Source organism: Bolinopsis microptera, chromosome 2 (genome assembly GCF_026151205.1).
Source record: "Bolinopsis microptera isolate Bmic1 chromosome 2, MBARI_Bmic_1.0, whole genome shotgun sequence".
Lineage (NCBI taxonomy): Eukaryota > Metazoa > Ctenophora > Tentaculata > Lobata > Bolinopsidae > Bolinopsis > Bolinopsis microptera.
Genome location: NC_087073.1, coordinates 15,480,960 through 15,504,712, shown reverse-complemented (window position 1 = coordinate 15,504,712; position 23,753 = coordinate 15,480,960). Strand labels below are relative to the sequence as shown.

At 37.4% G+C, this 23,753-nt stretch overlaps 2 protein-coding genes across 5 annotated transcripts in view; one reads left to right on the top strand and one right to left on the bottom strand.

Annotated features, from left to right (window-relative positions):
* The first annotated feature begins 134 nt into the window (after positions 1–134).
* Positions 135–14,071, top strand: LOC134826317 (uncharacterized). The gene is made up of 8 exons (XM_063838649.1): positions 135–289; positions 643–785; positions 1,051–1,225; positions 2,832–2,938; positions 4,166–4,313; positions 6,479–6,599; positions 10,630–11,544; positions 14,040–14,071. Exons 1-7 carry the CDS (start codon positions 235–237, stop codon positions 10,808–10,810), a joined length of 930 nt encoding a protein of 309 aa, XP_063694719.1. The 5' UTR covers positions 135–234; the 3' UTR covers positions 10,811–11,544; positions 14,040–14,071.
* Positions 14,072–19,514: 5,443 nt separating this feature from the next.
* Positions 19,515–23,753, bottom strand: part of LOC134826252 (prenyl transferase-like) — a 92,610-nt gene continuing 88,371 nt past the window's right edge. For 3 of the 4 annotated variants that reach the window (XM_063838565.1, XM_063838564.1, XM_063838567.1), the window contains 7 exons: positions 23,027–23,275; positions 22,594–22,666; positions 21,795–21,943; positions 21,246–21,403; positions 20,960–21,104; positions 20,678–20,818; positions 19,515–20,470 (listed from right to left, as the gene is read on the bottom strand). In XM_063838565.1, coding sequence (XP_063694635.1) covers positions 20,321–20,470; positions 20,678–20,818; positions 20,960–21,104; positions 21,246–21,403; positions 21,795–21,943; positions 22,594–22,666; positions 23,027–23,275 — 1,065 coding nt within the window. In that variant the 3' untranslated portion in view covers positions 19,515–20,320. The remainder of the gene's footprint in view (positions 20,471–20,677; positions 20,819–20,959; positions 21,105–21,245; positions 21,404–21,794; positions 21,944–22,593; positions 22,667–23,026; positions 23,276–23,753) is intronic. The other variant, XM_063838568.1, reaches the window with a different exon arrangement.

Sequence of the window (23,753 nt, the reverse complement as noted above, 5' to 3'; positions counted from 1 at the left end):
TTTGTATACATAATCACATCGCCTCCATTTAAATTAAGAATATAAAATTTTTAACAGTAATATAAATAGACGTTAACGAGTAAAGTTGATCCTGACGATTAAAGGGTTATATGTTATATCCATGTCAGTAAATCAACAACTTATTGTCAGCACAGCCAAGAATGAATATTAAATTGGCATGACCTGAGGTATATATAAGCTATTCAGAGAGCTAGTTTCCAGTGCAACAATAACATGAGCATCAAGATAACAGGTGTACTGTTGCTGCTGACATCCCTTCTTAAATCAGGTTTAATTATTGTTTAAAAACGTAAGATTTAGCTCATACTCATAGCTGTAATCATGAGGCAATTCGATTATGCGGGGCCCGGGGGAAAAACAAGAACTGATTCCAGTTTCAGATGATATCACATATTATAATCTTAATATAAGCTGCATACGTAAATCAAACGACCGTTTAACTAAACTATTGAGGTGCTCTGGCAATTTATTCCTACGACTGAGCATATTAATCAATGAATGTCGTAAAGGCGTACCTATCGAATGTAAATCGTAGAAATATCTGACAAAAGCTCCTTCATAATTGCTTGATAAGGTTACAGATCGCTCAATACTCATAACTCAACCATTTCGTAACTGCAGGGAAGAGCACATGTACCCCAGCATCACTGGACGGTGGGAAGTACGGTGTTAAACTGGATGGTAACGGAACAGATAATAACGGGAATCTAAACTCGGGAGCCACCTGGGCAACTGTCACTGTAAAGTGTCTTTCTACTGGCTTTGTGAGTGTTATTCATGGTTACCATTATAATATGTAGTATGTACTAACTCGATAACTGATAAATAATTTTGATAGCGGATTTGGTCATGCATAAAAACACAATTTTGATGTAAACGTTGCATTCATGTGCTATCCACATGGCCCTATACTATAATAGTATAATCACTAATGACACAGGAGGCAAGTTTTTTTTCCTAAATCATATTGTGTTCATGTAATTTGGGTTCGTATTATCAGTATCTAGATACCCTTTCTCTCCCTTGCAGACATTTTCAAACGGAGTTAGACGGGTGCCAGATGTAGATGTAGATACGGTAGATACAGATCAAAGGATAGTGGTACAATGTGGAGTAGATGGAGCCTGGCACCCCAACATTTGGTACAAATACTCAGCTACCGGGGTCCCCGACACTTCTCAACTCAGATACACCTACTGTTCGCGTGAGTTCGTGTAGGTGGTCAGTTTTAGCGAAACAGGTTAAAGGTAATTAGGGTTGGAGATTATTAGATTTTTCAGAGGGCGAACATTTTATCAATTTTCGATAGGGTCAAATAAAAAAAAGAAAAAAGGATTTTTTTAAAGAAAAAATAAAAACAAAAAAATAAAAAAGAAAGACATTCACTCACAACAGCCACAGGTAAAGCACTATTTATCAAAGTTAAAAATACGATATTTGAATAGTATCACAAAAAAAACTAAAATATGTAACAAAGCTGAGAGCGCCGTTAGTAACGACGTTACATTGGGACCATTTAAAACCATTTGAAATCTTCTTGCTTCTGTATTTTTTATTGCACCCAGCTATAGCTCTGTTAGACAGACGTCAGCCAGATGGCTAATAGGGTTGTAGGTACATTGGATTGCTGATAAGTCTATCTTTTCCTAATAAAGGTGACTTGAATATAGGCTAAAAATGCATTACTAGTCCATTAATTTCTCAATAAACTTTGTGCTCGAGCAAATGATTTATGAAATAATCATAAATTCTCACCATTGAATAGCACTAACTCTCAGTGGGTTGCCATGCCACATGTTACCACGGTACAGCTACAAGGTTACTTACCCCCCTAACTCTCAGCGGGTTGTCACATGTTACCACGGTACAGCTACAAGGTTACTTACCCCCCCCCCCCCCTAACTCTCAGCGGGTTGCTACATGTTACCACGGTACAGCTACAAGGTTACTTACCCCCCCCCCCCTAACTCTCAGCGGGTTGCTACATGTTACCACGGTACAGCTACAAGGTTACTTACCCCCCCCCCCCTAACTCTCAGCGGGTTGCTACATGTTACCACGGTTACAAGGTTACTTACCCCCTAACTCTCAGCGGGTTTCCACATGTTACCACGGTACAGCTACAAGGTTACTTACCCCCCCCCCCCTTACTCTCAGCGGGTTGCTACATGTTAACACGGTACCGGGTACAGCTACAAGGTTACTTACCCCCTAACTCTCAGCGGGTTTCCACATGTTACCACGGTACAGCTACAAGGTTACTTACCCCCCTAACTCTCAGCGGGTTTCCACATGTTACCACGGTACAGCTACAAGGTTACTTACCCCCCTAACTCTCAGTGGGTTGCCACATGTTACCCCCCTAACTCTCAGCGGGTTGTCACATGTTACCACGGTACAGCTACAAGTTTACTTACCCCCCTAACTCTCAGCGGGTTGCCACATGTTACCACGGTACAGCTACAAGGTTACTTACCCCCTAACTCTCAGCGGGTTGTCACATGTTACCACGGTACAGCTACAAGGTTACTTACCCCCCCCCCCCCCCTAACTCTCAGCGGGTTGCTACATGTTACCACGGTGCAGCTACAAGGTTACTTACCCCCCTAACTCTCAGCGGGTTGTCACATGTTACCACGGTACAGCTACAGGGTTACTTACCTCCCTAACTCTCAGCGGGTTGTCACATGTTACCACGGTACAGCTACAGGGTTACTTACCCCCCCCCCCCCCCCCCCCGTAACTCTCAGCGGGTTGCTACATGTTATCACGGTACAGCTACAAGGTTACTTACCCCCCCTAACTCTCAGCGGGTTGCCACATGTTACCACGGTACAGCTACAAGGTTACTTATCCCCCTGGTTTGGTGACCTCAGAGGAGTACTCAGCCCCAGTTCAACCCAACGCTGAGTTATATGTAAGTCATTTTGATTTTTGAAGAATAGTTATTCAAGCTGATTAATTGTTTGTGGATATTAGTTATGTATGAGGTGGCCCAAAAAGGCGGAGAAAAAACTATTAACGTTTATAAATCATCAATTAGCAGCATATACTCACGAGCCGAGACTCACATCGGGTTTTAAAACTCGGTATTCGCAACCATATCATTATCTGTTTATCAAGGGTCACTGAATAAAAGTCATGTCTCGGATAACAGGCTGGTCGGTTCAATTTTTATGGGGACTATTCTTTGCTTCAGTTGCTATATAGATGAACATAAAGATATCATTAATTACTTTAGAACGTGAACAGCTTTGTGAAAAGAAATCAATAAATAATATGAGTGCAGTGGTTGGGGCTAGTATATAGTGACTCGTGGCAGGGAGGATATACACCTTATTGATCGGCTTCTAGAGTCACCTCAGTCATTTATAGCATATTGGCTATTGGGGCTGTTTCTAGGATGACATAATTTTTATTTGATAACATGATAACATGACAACACCTGCAGGTTCCTTTTCGTTTTATAAGCTGTGAGTATTGGGTAACACTGATCATTTATAGCACACTGATTACTGGGGCTATTTCTAAGATGACATAATTTTTATTTGATAACATGACGTCATGACATTGACAAGGCCAGGTAACTTGTATAAGCTGTGAGGGTAATAGCAGAGGTATAAGTGCAACCGTGGTGAGAATGAGAGCCTTGCTAAACTTAACCCTGATAGCGTGCTCTCAGGAATGAGCAGTATTCTGTGGTAGCTAGGAGTAAGCCGGCGTGGTTTAAGACCGTGGATTGAGACTGCCACGTGGTTTGAGACTACGTGGTTTAATACCGCGGCCACGTCGCGGTATCTTAAGCTTTTATATATATATACATTATATTAAGCCAAACCGCTGCCGTGAAATTTAAAGCTCAAAACGTGGTCCGGGTGCAGGTTTTGTTTATAAGATTCAAATAGTTTATAAGATGAAACATATTTATTCAAGTTGATTAATTGTTTATGGATATTAGTTATCAGTTATGTAATATCTTAATACATATGTATGAGATGGCCCGAAAAGGTGGAAAAGGACCTGAACTCGTCCACCACACACCAGTACTTAGTGCTTAGGCTGTGGCTATTGTTAATATAAGTATTAAAAGCATAAACCCCGTTTAACTCCAGATCCAAAGTCCTGAACACAATCACCGATACAGGTGTCACTAAGATGTGGTAACGGTTACACAGAAGCAGTGGGAGATACTGGCTACAAGACTCTGCAGTGCAAACAGAAAGTGTCCACTGGTGGTTCAGGGCTGGATGTGGAGTGGTCAGTGGACGAGAACAACCGCCTAACTTGTGTCCGTTAGTATGACTATTATATTATTTAATAGCAATATTAAACAGTTTGCTGCAATGAGTGAGCACTGAGAGTTTATGATAATTGTACTGTGGTTAACTTTCTTTTGGTTACTTGAATTTTAAGTTGAAACACTTTACTAGGTAGGTAACTAATATTAGTCTATTATAATTCGACTCCAGACTCTACGTACAGAATTATAACCACCATGGTTAGAAATAGAATGTAAAATATGAGTATCGTGTACCGTATAAATATAATATGCCAAGTAGTAGTACTTAAATCCACGAAAAACTGTAAAATTACAAATAAGTATCATTAAAAACGAAAGCAATATGAAAACCTTATGTTAATGTACCTTGGTAGAACAACTTGATTGTCACATGGCACATTGGTTGTGCATTTGCCAGCAGTCGGTCAGCCTAGATAATTGGTATTCATAAGGCAGTTTAAAGGCTGACGACTTTAATGTAAATATTAAAAATTTGACGAACAAAATTGCATCTTTTTCTGACCGCGCGTATAAATTATACGCGCGGTCAGTGCGCCATCGACGATAAGACGCGCGCGCTGACCATTGAATGGTTTTTAGCTCTTATTTCGGCCAGCACATTATTTTGGAAACAATCGAAAAGTTATAATACTTCCCATATAACAATTCTGTTGAAATTTGGTCAGCTTACGTAAACACTTATGTTCTACTGAACCTAATTTAGTTTGAGCAATTTCGATGCTCAGAATTTGAGTTATCAACGAATTTATACCTATTTTGTCATTTTTAGACCTCTTAATCAAGGCCAATCTCTCCCAACTAAATTAGGTTCGGTAGTTAAGTATGATTGGAAGGTTCTGACAAATTTTCAGCATGATTCATGTTCAGGAACCGAAGATATGACAGAATAATACGACAAAAATCAACGAATTTCGTCAAATTACGCGACTTTTACACTTAATTTTGCTCCAAAAGCCGCGCACCATCAAATATGGCACCTAGGCGAAACTCACTGATCATTCCATAAAGGTATAATAAATTTGGTACTGTGAAAATTCTCACAGTCTCTAGAAAACGACGGTCCAAAAATTTTGAAAATCCGAGCAAGTTTATTTTTATCGTGCACCGCCTAGACTATAATATAACGGTCCTATGGCATGCGTTTTCAAAACCGCTTGCTCAATTATAATACTCAGGACTTCATGACTTTTATGATAGTATAGGAATAGCGCGCCTGCTCTCTGCAGTAATACTAATAAAAATAACACTGTCTAGACATCAAATTATGAATCTATTTCTAATTATAAACAAGCTACCGATGGCGATAGGCTTGAGGACATTTAATTTTACATGAACATCTACAACAGCATTTAAATTGAATTTACTGGGTGGCGCTCAGCCTGTCATTCTGCCAAATTTCTACGAACATATTAGCCTGGGGTCCCCAGGTAAAATTTAATCAAAAACTAAACCCAAGTTTACGCGAACCGCCACGTCAAGCTGCACTTGTATGGGCTGAATATATGATTCTAACGGCTGCTACCACTTAATCAAATTTATCAAAATCGGAGAAAAAAGTTCTGTGCCAACTCATGGCGCAATTATTAGTAATAGTATTACACTGACACTGACTATATTGTTAAGGATATTTCACGCGTGACAAGCAACTAACGATTTGCTGAGTTACTCAATCCGTATCATGAGACAAATAAACAGCGAACTACTTCATCATTTGATAATCGTATCTCTAGATCGCAAATATCACTAACTGTTTAATCTTAAAGACGGATTATTATTAACCAATAACCACGAGCATTGACATTTAGCTTGGTTTAAAAACAGCTGAAACCGTTTATATCGTGCGAACTAGGGCCACCCAGTAAGCATTACGTACGTAATCGTATTGTGATGCTGATAAATCAACTATCGCAGAGAACTCATGCCCCAACTAATTACTCAACAGCAACTGACGTTTAGCATCAATCTGATATATTTCCGCTCACTTTACGTTTAACATTACGTCAACTAAAATTTGTATAGCAAGCTTGAAAAGGCATTTTCATTAGTAGGGGAACGCTGCCCATGCCGTTCTAACTTTATAATATATAGTACTAAACAATTAGTTAAGACTTTAAGATACGTTCAGCGCTAAATTAATGTCCTATTTATTTCCCACAGGAGGGTGTAAAGACATAACGGAAAGTGTGCAATATGGAGAAACAACAGCTTCATCGAGTAAAGTAGCTGATGGACCACCTTTTGTTCCTGGTGATATAATCCCTTTCTCCTGCAAAAATGGGTAAGATTCTACAAGTTGATTATGAGATTATGGGACACAGCAGGTTAACTCGCATTTAATTCCAACTGCAATTTGGTGGGACACAGCAGGTTAACCCTCAAATATATGGGTAAGAATCTAGGTAAAGTTTGGTGGGACACAGCAGGTTAACTCTTATTTAATTACAGGTACAGATTAATAAAACAAATATTTAATAAAACAAATATTTATTTTTACGGCACAATCAAACAATATCAATAATAAATAAATCAGGGGAGGTTTGAAGAGGTTTCAAGTGCCGAAGGCCACTGCTTATCTTTAGGATTTGAGAGTGACCTGTGCTTGAAACCCCCTCAACCATCCACTACGTCAATATACTAATTACAGTATACAAATATAGAAAAATATAATAATCTTAAATTACTTATTGGTTTAGTTTGGTGACAAAGGAGAGCCCAGTTGAGTTTTAGTTTAGCGTTAGGTTTTGAATCACAGTTTAAAAGGTTAGCCATGTTTCATGGCAGAGAGAGATATCATGTGTGCATAGCCGTACCGGATGTAGAGTTTGAGATATAATATAGATTAGTTACCATGTATTAGGGTCATCTCGATTTTGGAGGGATAGCAAGTGCTTTTTAAGGTTAGATTTAATAACACCTGACGAAGCTGATAAGTCTGAATTCTTGGAAGAACCCGGGATTATCAACCCATCTACATTAGCATCACATATTTCGAATACATAGGGGCTGAGGTCATTCCAAATTTTCGTAGAGGTGTACAAAAAGTTCTGTTGGGAGATATCCAACCTCAGTAATGGGACAATCAGACGAAGTTTTTCATTTCTAGGACAGAACTTGAAAAGATCTTTAATCGACTGGGGGACATCAAATTTAAGAATTTTGAATAATTCCATAAATGTATGGTACATGTGCAGATTCTCCAGGTTCATAATTTTCTGCTCTGTGAATAGCGGTTTAGTGTGTTCAAGACAGTAGTTCTTGCTAGCCATATGTTCGTTATAAGTTCTTGAACGTGCACAGGTTAAATAGTATTCTTTATGATCAAAATTGGGAATGTTACCAAATAGCAGTCTTATACATCGTTTTTGAATTGCAAAGATTTTATTCAGCTTATGTTTAGGGATCCCACCCCAGCAACTTATACAATAGCTAAGATGTGACATAAAAAGAGCATTGTATAGTTTCAAATATTCAGATTTGGGAATGAATTTGCAAATTCTCTTAATCGATACAATACTGGAGTTCAGTTTTAAAGATAAATGATTAAGATGTGGTTCCCAGCTTAGCTGTTCGTCTATTATCACCCCAAGAAACTTTGTACATTGAACTTTTTCTAGCTTTTTGCCATCTATTAAAATCGTTAGATTCCTGTTAAAGGGCCGTGTTCTGGCACAGGTCTGTGTCGCTCTTGACAAACCTGGCTGAAAATGCATATAACAACTTTTCCCTGCATTTATATGTAACTTGTTAGACTCCATATAGTTACTGACTTGTTTCATTACATGATTAGCTTTTTCAAAAGCTTCCTGTGCTGAACTACCTATCACAAAAATATTTGTATCATCAGCAAACAGGACGAATTCAGCCAAGCTTGAGGAGCTCACAATATCATTTATATAAATCAGAAATAGTAGAGGTCCTAACACTGACCCCTGGGGTACACCATACTCAACTGAACACTTGTCCGACTTTTCAGTTTGAAAAGAAGTTACTTGGCTACGGTTTGTTAGATAGCTAGCAAGAGTTTTTAGTGCAATACCTCTTACTCCATAGTGTTCAAGTTTATGCAGGAGTTTATCGTGCTCAATTGTGTCAAATGCTTTACTTAGATCAATAAATATTCCAATTACATGATTTTTCTGTTCAATCTCATTAAGTATTTTATTGACAGAATAGTTTACGGCATGAGATGTTGAGTGTTGTTTTCTAAAACCAAATTGTCGATCATAAATCACGTTCATAGCACTGAGGTAATTATATAACCTATTATAGATTATTTTTTCAAGTATTTTTCCAAATATCGGTAATGTAGAAACAGGTCGATAGTTATCAAGGCATCGTGAGTCTCCTTTTTTATAAATTGGTGTAATAGAGCCCGTTTTAAGCTTGTTTGGAAAGACCCCATTGTCCAAGAACCAATTAAAGAATCTAGAGATATGACCAGACAGATAATTTACACTCTTTTTTAAGACTTTAACAGAGATATCACTTGCCTTCCCATTTTCAAGGCTACCAATGATTTTACTTATCTCTTCCTCGTCACAGGGGCTGAGAAAAAAAGAGTTCACTATTCTTTCTCTGCCCTTGAGGTATTGTTTAAACTTCGTCTTAATAAAATTGCCATCAGTTACCGTACGAGATGGTACAGAAGATTGAACTTTTGAATTAAGATTACGAGCAATAGACGAGAAGTAGATGTTAAATCCGTTAGCAATCTCACGGCGTTCAGTTACAATTCGACCATCAATTAAGAATGATGCTTTTATATCTTTTTTAGATTTACCCCTGAGTTCGTTAATCAATTCCCAGGTTTTTTTAATATTTCCTTTAGCAAGTTCAAATTTTTTTCCATAGTGGGCTTTTTTCGCAGATTTTATAGCTTTGTTTAGGATAGAACGATACTCCTTATACTTAAGATATAAAGTTTCCTCACCTAATGGGTTGATTTTGGTACACGAAGCCTTCCATCGCTTGTAGTGAAAGCCTTTAGTAAACACAGATTTAATAAACGCAGAAGTGATCCATGGATTCATCAATCTATTGCGTTTTGATTGAAAACCAGCAGTAGAGTCCAATTTGAAATTCTGTTCGATTTTTTCATGGACAGTTTCGACAAATTTTTCAAAACCTTCCTCATCATACGAAAAGTTCGATCGGTAGATATCCCTTCCAATATCATTAAGGAAGCTTTCTATATTAGACTCACAGTAATCATACTTAGGTTTAAGTTTGGTATCATTTGGACTCTCTTTAGTATTACACGATATGAAACAGAAGATTGGGTTATGACGGGAAATCTTGGATTCAAGAATTCCAGATCCTAAGACACGCTCAGTAGAGTTCACTAAAATATTATCAATTAAGCTTTCGTTGCAACCCGGCTTGGCATGGGTGGCAATCGATATCAAAGGGATTAAATTGTTACTGTAGATAGTTTGTTCAAATTCAGCTATGTTTCGTCCCTGGACCAAAAGATCAACATTGAAGTCACCTGTCAAGGCTACATTATTAGACCTGTCAAGGCTACATTATTAGATTGGTGGGACACAGCAGGTTAACCCTCATTTAATTACAGGTACATGTTGGTAGGACACAGCAGGTTAACCCTTATTTAATTACAGGTACAGGTTGGTGGGACACAGCAGGTTTACCCTCATTTAATTACAGGTACAGATTGATGGGACACAGCAGGTTTACCATAACTTAATTACAGGTACAGGTTAGTGGGACACAGCAGGTCAACCCTCACTTAATTACAGGTACAGGTTGGTGGAACACAGCAGGTTAACCCTCATTTAATTACAGGTACAGGTTAGTGGGATACAGCAGGTTAACCCTCACTTAATTACAGGTACAGGTTAGTGGGACAGAGCAGGTTAACCCTCATTTAATTACAGGTACAAGTTGGTAGGACACAGCAGGTCAACCCTCACTTAATTACAGGTACAGGTTGGTGGAACACAGCAGGTTAACCCTCATTTAATTACAGGTACAGGTTAGTGGGATACAGCAGGTTAACCCTCACTTAATTACAGGTACAGGTTAGTGGGACAGAGCAGGTTAACCTTCATTTAATTACAGGTACAAGTTGGTAGGACACAGCAGGTTAACCCTCACTTAATTACAGGTATAGGTTGGTGGGACACAGCAGGTTAACTCTTATTTAATTCCAGGTACAAGTTGGTAGGACACAGCAAGTTAACCCTCATTTAATTACAGGTACAAGTTGGTAGGACACAGCAGGTTAACCCTCACTTAATTACAGGTACAGGTTGGTGGGACACAGCAGGTTAACTCTTATTTAATTACAGGTACAGGTTGGTGGGACACAGTAAGTTGACATGCCGTGGTGACAACACCTGGAGTGAGGAGATACCGGAGTGTGTTAGTGCGTTAGTGACCAGTTCAGCTGATTCTCCTCACCTGGAAACTCATTATATCATGACAATTACATTCGTGTGGTTTGCTCAGTTTATGATCAGGAAACATTAGCGATTATACTAACAGTAACATTTAACGGTTTGGTATCATTTATATTATTTGAGTGCCTAAGTATTGAAAAGGAAAATATTTGAAGTTGAAATTTTTTAGAAAGTTCCACCAGCAGTTATAGTTACTAGCAGGAACCCGTGAAATATAACCCTAAACGGTTTTTTGCAGAAAGTTGCGTTAAAGTCGATACCGTGGTGTCAGTAAAATGGCACAGATATATATCGTCTCGCTTTATATATAGTATGATACATTAGTATGATAAGTGATAGCCAGTGTTTGAATTCTAACTGTCCTATTTATTCGAATAAATAGTAGGATCTTATAAACTTGATTGCAAAATATTTGATGGAGTGAAACTTATTCGACTTTTGTGAATCGTGATTCAATAAAAAGTTTTGGTTAAGGTAAATATCTTATTTTTATCGCATGTGATACTGATTATTATGTTATTTTGATTGATTTGCTTAATATTGATAATTCTAATTGTCTGGCCCTGGGGACTGGGCTGCACCCTCAGTAATAGTACTGGCAATATAAACAAGGACCTAATATAAATGAACAAATCCACGGCATAATTAATACTACTACTAGTAGTAGTAGCTTATCGAATTGCGAACTAGGTTTACAGGTTTACTGGACGCAGGACGGCACTCGCCGCTTAGCCTGTCAGTTGTCACTACGCAATATCTTCGATCAGTTTTTATAAATACAAACACTAATCACAGGTTCCCTATGTATTATTTGACCAAAACCCATAATCATGGGTAGAGTGGACCGCTGCCAGTGTCTCTCTTTCCCAAACAAAAGGAAATGATATTAATTTGATTGACCGTTCTCAAATGCAAAATGATACCGAGAATGAAATCGGTCGCTCGCTTTTCCCATTCATTCACGGCTTACGAATTGTAATAAGTTTCGATTGATTAGGTACATCAATCAGATGCTGTAAAAATCTCTTTGGGTTGCGTTCGAGTTGATACCTAGTATTTCGGGGTAAGGGTGGTAGTTATTACTTATTGAATTAGCTGAAGTTTATTGAATCTTTATTGCCGAGTACAGCTGCCTTTGGGTAGTTCTTCTTAATCTATTACAATTGTAAATGAATGGGAAAAGCGAGCGACCGATTTCATTCTCGGTATCATTTTGCATTTGAGAACGGTCAATCAAATTAATATCACTTCCTTTTGTTTGGGAAAGAGAGACACTGGCAGCGGTCCACTCTACCCATGATTATGGGTTTTGGTCAAATATCATCTCTTTTTGATTATAATGTCAGGGTACTTTATTTATAAAGTCGAAATATAAACTGATATCTTCATTAATAAGGAGGAAGTTTCAACAATTTCGAAATTTTTCCTTTAAAAACATTTCCTTGTGTTTAGGTAAGCATATCGGTCGATCACTGACTGAATATGCCACTTAATACTCATTCAAGTTGGCATTAAATTCATTTATAATGACATTAAACTGTCGTGGCAAAGCAAAATTTGTTGGAAATCACGAATGAGCAAAATTCTCACCTTTCGCACGTGCAAACTTTGAGCGGACGTTGCGTGCGCATCCAATATTGAATCGCCGTAAATTTTTGCATGTAATTGTTTTATATATAGCTTGATAAGCATGCAAAGTTTCAAAGTATTTCAAGAAGAACTGTAATCACAACGGCACTCTAAAGTTGACAGAAAATGACGAAAACAGCAATTTTCAGTGATTTTAGCAATTTTCTATCAATTTGGGCGTGTCCCCACGTGTGCAACTTTTCGATTTTTAACTTTAAAACTAGCCTAATGCACAATTTATACCTATAGAAAGCAGAACTGAGCTCCACAACCCAAGGCATGGCCCAACACCAGAGAATACTAAATCGCAAAATTGACGTTTTTATAAAATAATTCTTCAAAAAAGCACAAACTTCAATGACGAATATCTTTATGAAGGAGCAAGCTAGAAAAACTTTCCGGTAGATTTTCAGAATGCTTGAACAATTATCTAAGATGAAAATTTCCTCAGATTTTGAATACAATTACTTTTTAATGGTGTAAAATCATTTTTAAAAGTTATTACTTTGTCAAAAATCAAGTTTTAAAAACGGTTAACTTGATGACGTCATCAAGGGGTGTTCATGACGTCAAATAATTTGTTTATACAATGTAAACTAAAGTGTAAACAATTATATTCAAGACCTGTGGTCGGAAATGGCTGTATCTTTTATACTTTTGAATCTATGGACAATTAAATACAGGCTACAATTGACTGGCAAAGCGTCTATCCCTGAATATATATATATATATGTATATATGTATATATATAGATATCACGACAATCTGTCGTAAAACAGGGGTTCTAGAAAACCCACTTCCCGATGTTCCTGAAACCTGAAACTTTTTTTGCAGTCGATTTGGTCAACGTCTAGACGCCCTGAAAAATTTCAGATCTCTAACTCAATTTTAACATGGTTTTTAAGGCACCTGAATATGGCGATTTTGGGTTTTTTACCGAATTTCGTATAACAGTGCTGGCGAGTATTTTATGCAAATTTCTTAAAAATCTCAACATAACTATTTTTTATTCCTGTCATCTTTTACATCAAATTAGAATGTTTTGAACTAAAAATAAATCTGCTGAACGACTTCCGATGAGTCTTAATGCCTGAAAAACTCCTGCCGGAGGCGGCGGATGATAATTAATCACTCTACACTCGACTGTCACGTGACTTTTTCAACCCGTTCTCTAGCTGGTCCTGAACGACTATTCGAAACCCTAACCCTCTTATCTGATCCCAACCCTAACCCTAACCCAATCCTTAACAAAAGCATATGCTGAAACCCTAACCCTAACGAGAAATTAGACTAACTTCCTTATACGGTCATATCACGTGATCGAGACAGTTTTTCACCTATATCTCGTCAGGGGAGCATTTTAACCCTATATCATGGGGGGTGATTCGGAATCAGCGTCCGAAAATACATCGATTGAAGTTGATTTCAACTGTCGGGGGCCCTTTTAGAACAATCTCGAAGATCGACTGTAGAGTGATTTAGTACGCTCGGGAGGCGGCGGCCTTCGGCCGCCGCCTCCGGCCGGAGTGCACGCTTCGCGTGCACGAAAGAGGCTTGTAACGTGTACCAAAGGGGGTATAATAGTAAAGGGGGTATAATAGTAAATGGGGTATAATAGTAAAGGGGGTACATAGTATACCCACAATAAATGCACCGGTCGTGCTTGCCAGCACTGTGATTGTATTACTATTAGCTCGAGATCAGAAGTGCGACATTTTACATTTTTGTAATTGTTGAAATATCGCACAAGCGCTAAATAGTTCAGTGCGTAAATTGAAGCGTTTTCGGATTTTAACCGTGGATTAAGTTGTCCCAATGAATCACTTGTCAAGGAGTTTCAATTTTTACAGAATTGAGGGGCCCCTGACCAAATAAAAATAGTGTCATTCGATGTATTTTTGGATGTATTTTATTTTTAAAGCTGATTCCGAAACAATAAACATCCCCCTGGTTAGGATTACTAGGGTTGGGGTTGCACTTCCGGTGAGACCGTTTCTTTTGGTTACAAAACAGTAAATTAACTAAATACTAAATACTAAAATCCCAAGTCAAGTAATTGTATTTGTAACATACAGCGCGCTAGAGGCATAGCTAGCGAGTGAATTAGTAAAACTGAAAGCGGATTAATATTTGTAGGTTTGGAGTTGGACACGTTCATTTGAGTTTGAGGATATTGGCAAACAAAAATAATAGCGTTTTTGACGATAGTGGCTTAATTTTGACATCTATTAACCTAGCACGTTCAGAAGTTCTGAACATTAGCCACGTAACCCATACTCCCATATGCACCGCTCAGAAAGAAAATCTATTGTTGTTAGGCACTATAATGTTTCAAATGTCACATTTTGTGTGACTTAGTTAACTGCAGTTGTCTAATTATCATTCCTTGGTCTGAAATATAGTAAATTAGGTCAATCTAACAATTATGATACAACATTGGTTAATGGGCACGGATCGAACGGTTACAAGGCAATATTTGGGTAACTTTGTCACACTCATGATACCATACCTCTATTCTACTGTGAGGTGTCCTAAAAACCCTTTCAACTCATTAGTTTATGGTTGCTCTACCAAGCATAGCCCTAAAATATGTTATTTTGAATAGTTACCTTATCGGACCTTATTTGGACGGACATTACTTGAACGCTGGAGGCCCTAACGTTCATCTTAATGTCCGTTCAAATAAAGTCCGTTCAATTAATGTCCGTCCAAGTTAAAGTCCGTTCAATTTTTTTCAAAAATTTTGTAATTTCGAACTTTTTGTCCAGAATATGACAACTTTCTAATTTCAGTCAATTTCAATAGCTATCATTAGACTAAAATATATTGTTGAATTAATAAAAACAAGGTATTATAAAATTTCAACAATCTTAATTGTAAATATCACATTATTGCATGATCACTATCTTGAAGTTGATCTTCGGCTTCTTCTACCTCCACATTTTCTCTTACAACTGGTTGTCTGTCCAACTCGTAGTCGTACCGGGTAATGAACGATCCCAACTGCTCTACTAGAGAGATACTTGAATGCCTAAAGTACAGCTTAAGTTTTATATCTAGCCTCCCACTTGGTATAGGCGACCTTCGTTGGTTTATTTCAGCTACGATACCAATTCTACCATACCATCCATCTCGATAAAGTAGAAGACAAACCGGGATAATATCTCCCTAGGTATGTAACCGACAGTATCTAATCTAGTCCTGTAGGTACCTTCGTACCTTATCTACACAGCGCAGATAAGCTTATTGTATGAAAATGGATTTAAAAATCATTTGCTAAAATTTCAAAAATTTCAAAAAAGGATGAAAAAAATTCGGATTTTTGATGGTTTTGATTGCCTTCTAGCGTTTATATTAATGTCCGTTCATAATTATGTCCGTTCAAGTAATGTCCGTCCAAATAAGGTCCGATAAGGTAGCTAATACAGGCACTTGGTTATTGGGAAATGAGGTTAATTCTGTCACAATATATGAAATTTAAAATTTTGGGCGAATAATTTATATCTGATTTTGGTTTGAAAGGCGGGAAAATTTTATATGATGACAATGTAGTTGATGCAAGTTAAGATCAGTTGATGTTTACATTGTCACAAAAATTATACGAAATCGTAAATAGATAAAAACAATGATTATAGAATGAAATAGTCTCTTATAATAACTTTTATAATAACTGATGTGACAAAGTAAACATGTCTTGCCCCTATTTTGAAGATCTATATTCTATATCTCTATTAGAATATTGTCCAGAACATCAGAGCTTAAGTTTAACAATTTTAGGCTAAATTTGTCAAAGTCACTAAAAATGTGACAAAATTAAATTTTTCATGCCCCAACAATTTCAAGATAGTGTGTAAAAATTAGCATAGGCTGCTTTATTACCTATATAAATCAATCCAAACTACAAAAAATATATGTTTATGTGATGACGATTACCTAACACTTATAATAACTGATGTGACAAAGTAAACATGTCTTGCCCCTATTTTGAAGATCTATAACTCTATTAGAATTCAAGATTCTTTCAGAAACGATTGGTAGAATATTGTCCAGAACATAAGAACTCAATTTTTAAAATTTAGATTAATTTGTCAAAGACACTGAAAATGTGACAGAATTAACTTTCCCTGCCCCAACAGTATCAAGATAGTGTGTTAAAATTGGCATAGGATTTATTACAGGTACAGGGTAGGCCAAAAGTCAGTACCCATATGTTGGCCTTTATAGCTCAGTCACTGAGTGCCCAATTTTAATACTTCTTTCTGGTATGACTTAGTACCACCACTGGTTCGAGGAATTTGTCAACTCGAAAAATATTCGCGTTCATTTTTTTCAAATGGAGGTTCATTTTCACATTTATTTGATAGTTTGGATAGTCGGATCAAGCTAAATGATATTGAATTGTGTTTGGCCATTCGAATTACGTTTGTCCTGAAAGAATTAGAACTGTAGCTTCTCAGATGACCGAGATATGAAGCATAACGAGTTTATTCATTACGTGTGATCAGGTGATTGGTTTACCTGATCACGTGATAAGGTGCCCCCGTTAACTACCCCGTTAAACATTATGGGAATTGTTATGGGTGCCCAATTAAGGTGTCGTGTCACGGTGTCACATAATCACCCAGTCAATATTGTTAACGAGATACAGAAAATGCTTGATAACTTCGTCATTTCTAATCCGTTTTGCCTCATGTTTTCAGATCATATGCAACATTTGATAATCTACCGTTTCTGAAAAAATTAGGCGTTCAGCATGTTCAGAGAAAACAATATAGGTGTTTTAATATTGAATGGGCGTGGTCTAAAATATTCGAATTTTCAAATTTTGACGACGGAATCCTCGAACCAGTAAGTACAGTATGCCATCTGCAAAGCAACAGCTCTCAAATATAAAACACGGCGGAGCTATTAAGGCCAACGTATGGGTACTGACTTTTGGCCCACCCTGTATATTACCTAAAAAAAGTAAAGTATTAATCGATCCAAACTACGACTATATGATATAATAACAATTCCCAGCACTTCCAGGCCATCAAATAAACTTACACTACTCAGCATTGCTTATCAGGGTGCCCTAAACATTCATCACATATTTTCTTTAATGTGTGACAGAGTAAACCTGAATGCATCATCTAACGAAAAAAGTCGTCAAATATGTAGGTAATGGTCATATGTACCCATCCAATCAACTGGACACTCAAAAATTTGGTCAAAAACGGCAGCAAGGGGTCCATATTTACTCCGTCACATGTTTATAGTGTGACAATGTAACCATTTCCGTGCCGGCCGTATTTAAGCGATATCTCATCACCTGATTAAGATATCGTTATGTGACAAAGTTAGCCTAGAGGATGAGACGATTATCCTAACCATCAAGGGTTTAAGTAATTTCATAGTGTGACAAAGTCAACTACACTGTGCCTTTTAATACTAATAGGGTCACTTATATTTACCAATATCCTCAAACTCAAATGAACGTGTCCGTTTATATTTTTAGGTTTATAACCTACCATGTACCAGTACGACCAGGACGCGCCGATTGAAAAAAATATTTTACGAGTATCACCCGTTAAATTAATATAAGTAGAAGTTTAAGTCTTTCTCACGTACAGACCCTTTTTATGTTTTACAAACCCTTTTTAAACCCTTTCCGTACAAACCCTATTTAGCTTAGTGTCGTAGCGTGGCCATTCAAGCATTGCATTTTTGCGGCATGGCAAGTCGCTATGGTCACGTTGAGCCTGCGCTATAATAGTAATACTAGAGGCAAAACCTATCAAATATAAATGATATAATATTAATAAGATGTACCTTGAAAGTGAGTTGAAAGTAAAACGACATCGTTTGACAAATGAAATTCATCCAAATTTCTTTTATAAATTTTAAGATAAACCACCTTGTGAGCTACATTGGTGATGAAATTGACTGGTGACTCAGACTGGTGATTGATCATTTTCAGTTTTTTGCTTGCTTTATCAAATTCTATACTGCGTCCACGTTATAACAGTAACACACTGACACACAGTTTAACACAATAGCGGCAGCGCACTTCCTGATTCCTCAGAACAACGCCGGACATTGTCGGTTATGGAAAACTTTCACCATCAGTATCACTTGACTAGCTTTAAGTTTAACGTGTTTTAGGCCAGCAATAGCATTACAGCATAGTGCATATCAATCCAGCTAAATTTCTTAAATAACTATTATAGATCGTCGGCATTTTATAAAAAGGGCTTATATTATAGTTATCTCAAAAATGAAAGTTGGAGTTATCGACGTTTCCCAGTATTTCGGGTCCCAATATGGTCAAACACTTTATTATTTTATGTTTTCTGAAAAAGGTGAGTTAGAATTATAATACCAAATACTTTTAACAAAAAATATCAGTCCTGCAGCCAAAGAATTATGGCACGAGTCCAGAGTCCTTGATGGTCATCGCGTATGTATTTAATATATAAATATTACAACGCGACGTCAGGAAAATGACCATTTTACAATATAACATTTTATTTAAATGGCTATTAAAAATCTACACAAAATAAAATAGTCATTTAAATTTTAAACGACCATTTTATTTTGTGTCGATTTTTAATAGCCATGATATAATTTGTAATTATTGTAGCTGGTTATACGGGCCAGTCTCAAATCAATAATTCCGGCCAGATTCCTCCTTTAATTTGATGGGATCACATTAAAACTTACGCGGCCGTTTTAAAAATATGTGTCAGGTAATTAAAATGAAGTGTTGAAATTCATGTACTTAAGCACATAAAGTCATATTAATTAGTTATATGTAGTATTAACTTATCAATTAATAATTTGTGAATTGTATTAGAAATTCTATCCTACCAAATTGGTGGGATAGTGGGTGATGATGAGTGGATTTAAAAACCGAATAAAAAGTGCTTAACTCGAGTTGAGCCTTTTTGAGTGGGAGTAGTGTATCTGATCAATTATTCAAACCGACCCATAACCGTAACGCTAACCCTAGGCGCATTGGCAAAACCCCAACCCTAAGAGTAAGAGTTATATTTCCATGTCACGTGATCAAAATTGTTTTTCACTGATTACTAGTCCGCAGGGTTGTTATTATACATATATTATATTATAGATGATTTTGTAGGTGATATCAAGGAGACGATTCATTAAAATGTAACAAATAATATTATCGTACATTCATGCAGGTTACAATCCAGAAATAAAGATTAAAATTTCCTTGCAACCTTTTAATAACATCATTTCACAACAAAAAACATTCTTTATTCTCAAATCTGCCATCCAATAATGTGATATATCAAAAAGAAGCGATGTAAATATCAATCAATTGAGTAGTTCAATTTTTGACATAACCTGAGCTATTCCTGAAATCTGTCGCAATCAAAATCGATTTCACCTCAACCCTGAAACGTGATATCCCTCTTAATAATTTCTATTAAAGTTAACAGAAACGTTTTAAGAGATAACTTCACTAACAGTTTGAAATTTGAATACTTTTCAAATTTTTAAACATCCTCTTAAAGTTAAATATAAAAATAAAACATTGCTTCATCTCTGATGATATCCCCGCAAAGTATATTGAGTTGTTTGTACGCTCCGTGAGCTGCCACTTGTTTTCTCAATTAATTTCCAGACAATTTCCTGATGAGACTGATGAGAATGCTCATCCGCATCAATGCATCTGTAAGTGTAACAAAAACACAAATACGACTCATCTGGGATCTTAATATCACGTGATCACGTCAGCATTTTGATTAGTCCTAACGGCTTGAGAAGGATATCTTCATCTTCAGTCTTAGCGAGATTCCCAACGTGATGGGCACGCATGGCACCCACACATGCTACTCTTAAATCAAGCTTGATCGATCAGAACTATTTAGTCCGAACAGCTGGGAACAGCGGACCAGTGTCCTCCAGCCCCAGCACCAGCCCTACTGAGCAGTCTGGAGGTCTCTCAGATAACCTCGTCTACACTGAAGTCTCCGACGTGGACGTAGCAGGAGATACCGCCAGCTGCTACCTTGCCTCCTGTATATCCCACACTGTGGATGGGCTTGGTGTCGTAGAAAACTCCTTCTATTACTCCAGTCTTCGTGTTTATCACCTGGGAGAAGAGATTCAAATAAGTATTATTCTCACTAGCGCTGTTATTTGCTGCTGAAAGGTTAGTGGCATAGAGAGTCATACATTTCATCAAGGTACTAAGTCACTGAATAGTGATTAGGCATCTTGATAATTCTCTCGCGTCGATGTGTTTAAGATCTTGACGAAAAAAGAAACGGAATATCTGTAATCTTTAACGAAATCCCACCTTGGCGTCTCTGGATCCAGAACCTCCAGCAACAACCCGGCTAGAGTCCACAAATCTGCAGGAGTAAAGGTACTCGGCTGACTTCTCGGTCTCTTTGTATTTGATAGACTTTATCAGGTTCCCGCTTCCTAGGTCCCACATCTGCACACCAGTAAGGAGTTATTTTAGATTTAACTTGCTAATGTGAACATTTAATAAAAATAACGATTTTAAATGAAACAAGAATTGCACACTAAAAACAGGGAATTTTTTTCCGTGGGAATAGATAAATTAAGAACTGACCTGCAAAGCATTTTCTGTAGCGAATGAAGCGGAAAGGAGAATATCACCCTGCATATCCAACCCGTCTCCACAAACTTTAGGGCCCTTCATGCACCGTACTGCGGCCTTATGAGGCTCCATTCTAATGTCCCACAGATACACTGATCTGAAACGAGGTTTAGTAAAGGAATCTTATGTTGACAAAGTTACCAATATGCTAGATCGATAGGCAGTGATAAAGAACAGAATGTTGGTTATTAAGTTTGTTCTAGAAGGCCCTGTGACTGTTTCCTCATCAAGCACCAACCTGTCCCACCCTGCAGAGACACACTGATAAGGATTTTCAGGCCGGAACCGGACACAAGTCACCCTCTGCTGGTGTCCAACTTCCTCCTCCTCGCTGTATTCATCTGTGGATATCCTTCCAACATCACGGACATACTCGCCTCGGAGGGCATCCAACACCTGGCAACACATTCTTAATCATGAGTATTTCTTTAAATCTTCTCTTTTTGCGACAAATGTTAGGACTAGGAGAGCCCCGCTGCACGCGCTTAGTTTTAAATTATTTTCACAACTACAAATAATTGGTTTATTGAGATAAATTAACGTGGTGGCTATGTAGACATGGAAACAGTTTTTAACGATGCACCTCTCGTCCATTGTGACTAACACTTGTTGCAAAGATAGAAGGATATTCAACTTCAAGAAATAATTATAACAAGTAGCAGAAACTTGAGATGTCACATACAGTTGATCCAACGACTCAAATTTGAAGACATCCATTTCCAAAACAATACATAAAATTCATAACCAACCAAATATTAAAGAATCTAAAGCTATCGATTAAGCATACCTGAATTTGGCGGTTATCAAGAGCACAGATATGGTAATTATCTGAAGTATCTAAACTGTAGATAGCACTATCCACGTTAATAGCCGACACCTCCTCCAAACCCTCCTCCAAATCAAATGTGTAGCCCTTCACCCAGCCATCTGCTGTGCCTGAGAGAACGAGGTTTATAAATAAATAACGGTATTTTATTCATAGAATATTATAAAGTTGTTCTTGAGCAGACCAGCTCCAAAATCAAAGAATCTCGCTCTAAAATAGTTCGTGCCAACCACAAGGAGCTGGTAATCGCACTATATAGTGACAAGCACTTTATAATGACAGCTGATCTTTGTCACCATATAGTGTGCAAAAGACACTATATAGTGACAACACTATATAGTGACAAGTTTATAAATACACCAACGTCCACTTCATAGCAGTAGCACAACTTCATAAGCATGCCATCATATTTTTACTCTGATGGAGCACACTTTAAAGTAGTGATTGCCCCGTTGTAGCACGAAGCTATTTTACAGCCATGCCAGGGTGGCGGCGCACGAGCAAGCACAGTTACAAAATAACAAGCGCAAAATAAAAACAGTGTTAGAATATAAAAACATCTTAACGGTCATTAGTAGCCGCAGGATTGTGTCCGAATACCGAGGTCAAACATTTTAAATGTGTAGTTAAATTTTAGTTTGAAAATACCGCTTGAAAATAAACCTAGTCTGGTAAATTGAATATAATTTATTTGGTCACAAGCATCAATGGTGAATGTTAATCCCAGTTAATTAAAAAGTGATCGTTTGACAAGACATACCTGCAACAACTCGGTGAATATCTGAATGAAGATAGTCTCTGATACAGGTGACTGGCATGTTGTCGGGGGACACCTGCAAAATGTGAACATGTTCAAACTTGTTTGGTTCCTTTGCACTGGCAGTACTGGCAGTCAGTAGAAAATTGGTTATTACAAAATGGTATTATTAAAGGTCTGGGTAAGAATAAAAATGTCTTTTAAAAACTGTTCGATGAATAATTGAATACTGCTTAGTTTTTGGATTTTAAGTTTTTAACATGAACTGGTGATTTTTCTGAGAGAGCCGCTCTGATATAACGACTCAGATCTATGGTATTTATTGTTGAGATGAGCGAGATATAAGAATCAATTTATTTTATTTTATATGATGACCAGTTGAAATTTCTCAATCTTACAAAAACGATCGTTTTAAAATGAAACTAAAATGATTTACCTCGACAGTATGACACCGTTTAGTCGTGTTCAGATCGTGAATATTGATCTTGCCATTACCAAAGCCCAGTGCGATAGTTGGGGTTTTGGAGAGAAAGTGCATGCTATAGAAGCCCACTGACTGAGATGCAATGTAGATCTGGCGGTTGTTCTTGATGTTGCTGGTCGGTGGTACTACTCGGCCTGCCATCATTGTGGTTACCGTCTCCTTCGGTTGGTACAGGTCTGGGAACAACACGTGCATGTCCACCTGAAGAGAAAAGGATTTGTAATTATAGATTACTGAGCAGAGAGGGACTTGTCATAACGATACATAAACTTAGTTCTATCTTCTTCTTTCCTTCCTGAGTACTGTTTTAGTTTTGATTAGTCAAAATATCAAAAGTTTTTCTCCTATCAAGATTTTATAACTTCAAAAGTTTTATGCTAAGGGTTTCACATAAGATCAAAGTAATTGTTTTCTGTGACAAAATATGAAACCCTCGACAGCGTACAAGCAAAAGCTAATCTATAAACGCTGCTGTACTAAAATTTGTTACATTCATTAATTTGACACCAAAGTAGCCATATTCAGTCCACCACGACATGGTCGTGACAAGAAGTATTCATTATCATTAACCGTAGCACTGGTCGATATTCGATAAGCGTTTCCACGAGCATAACATGCAGCTTACTTATGATCAATCGTTAACAACTCTCGATCCTACACCTAATCAGTAATCAAGCGT

What these genes read in the sequence shown, in the direction of transcription:
- LOC134826317 (XM_063838649.1), top strand. Translation starts at nt 235, where the DNA reads ATGAGCATCAAGATAACAGGTGTACTGTTGCTGCTGACATCCCTTCTT. An exon ending in AGTGTCTTTCTACTGGCTTT is followed by an intron (nt 786 to 1,050) that starts GTGAGTGTTATT and finishes TCTCCCTTGCAG; the next exon opens with ACATTTTCAAACGGAGTTAG. An exon ending in CAGATACACCTACTGTTCGC is followed by an intron (nt 1,226 to 2,831) that starts GTGAGTTCGTGT and finishes CCTAACTCTCAG; the next exon opens with CGGGTTGCCACATGTTACCA.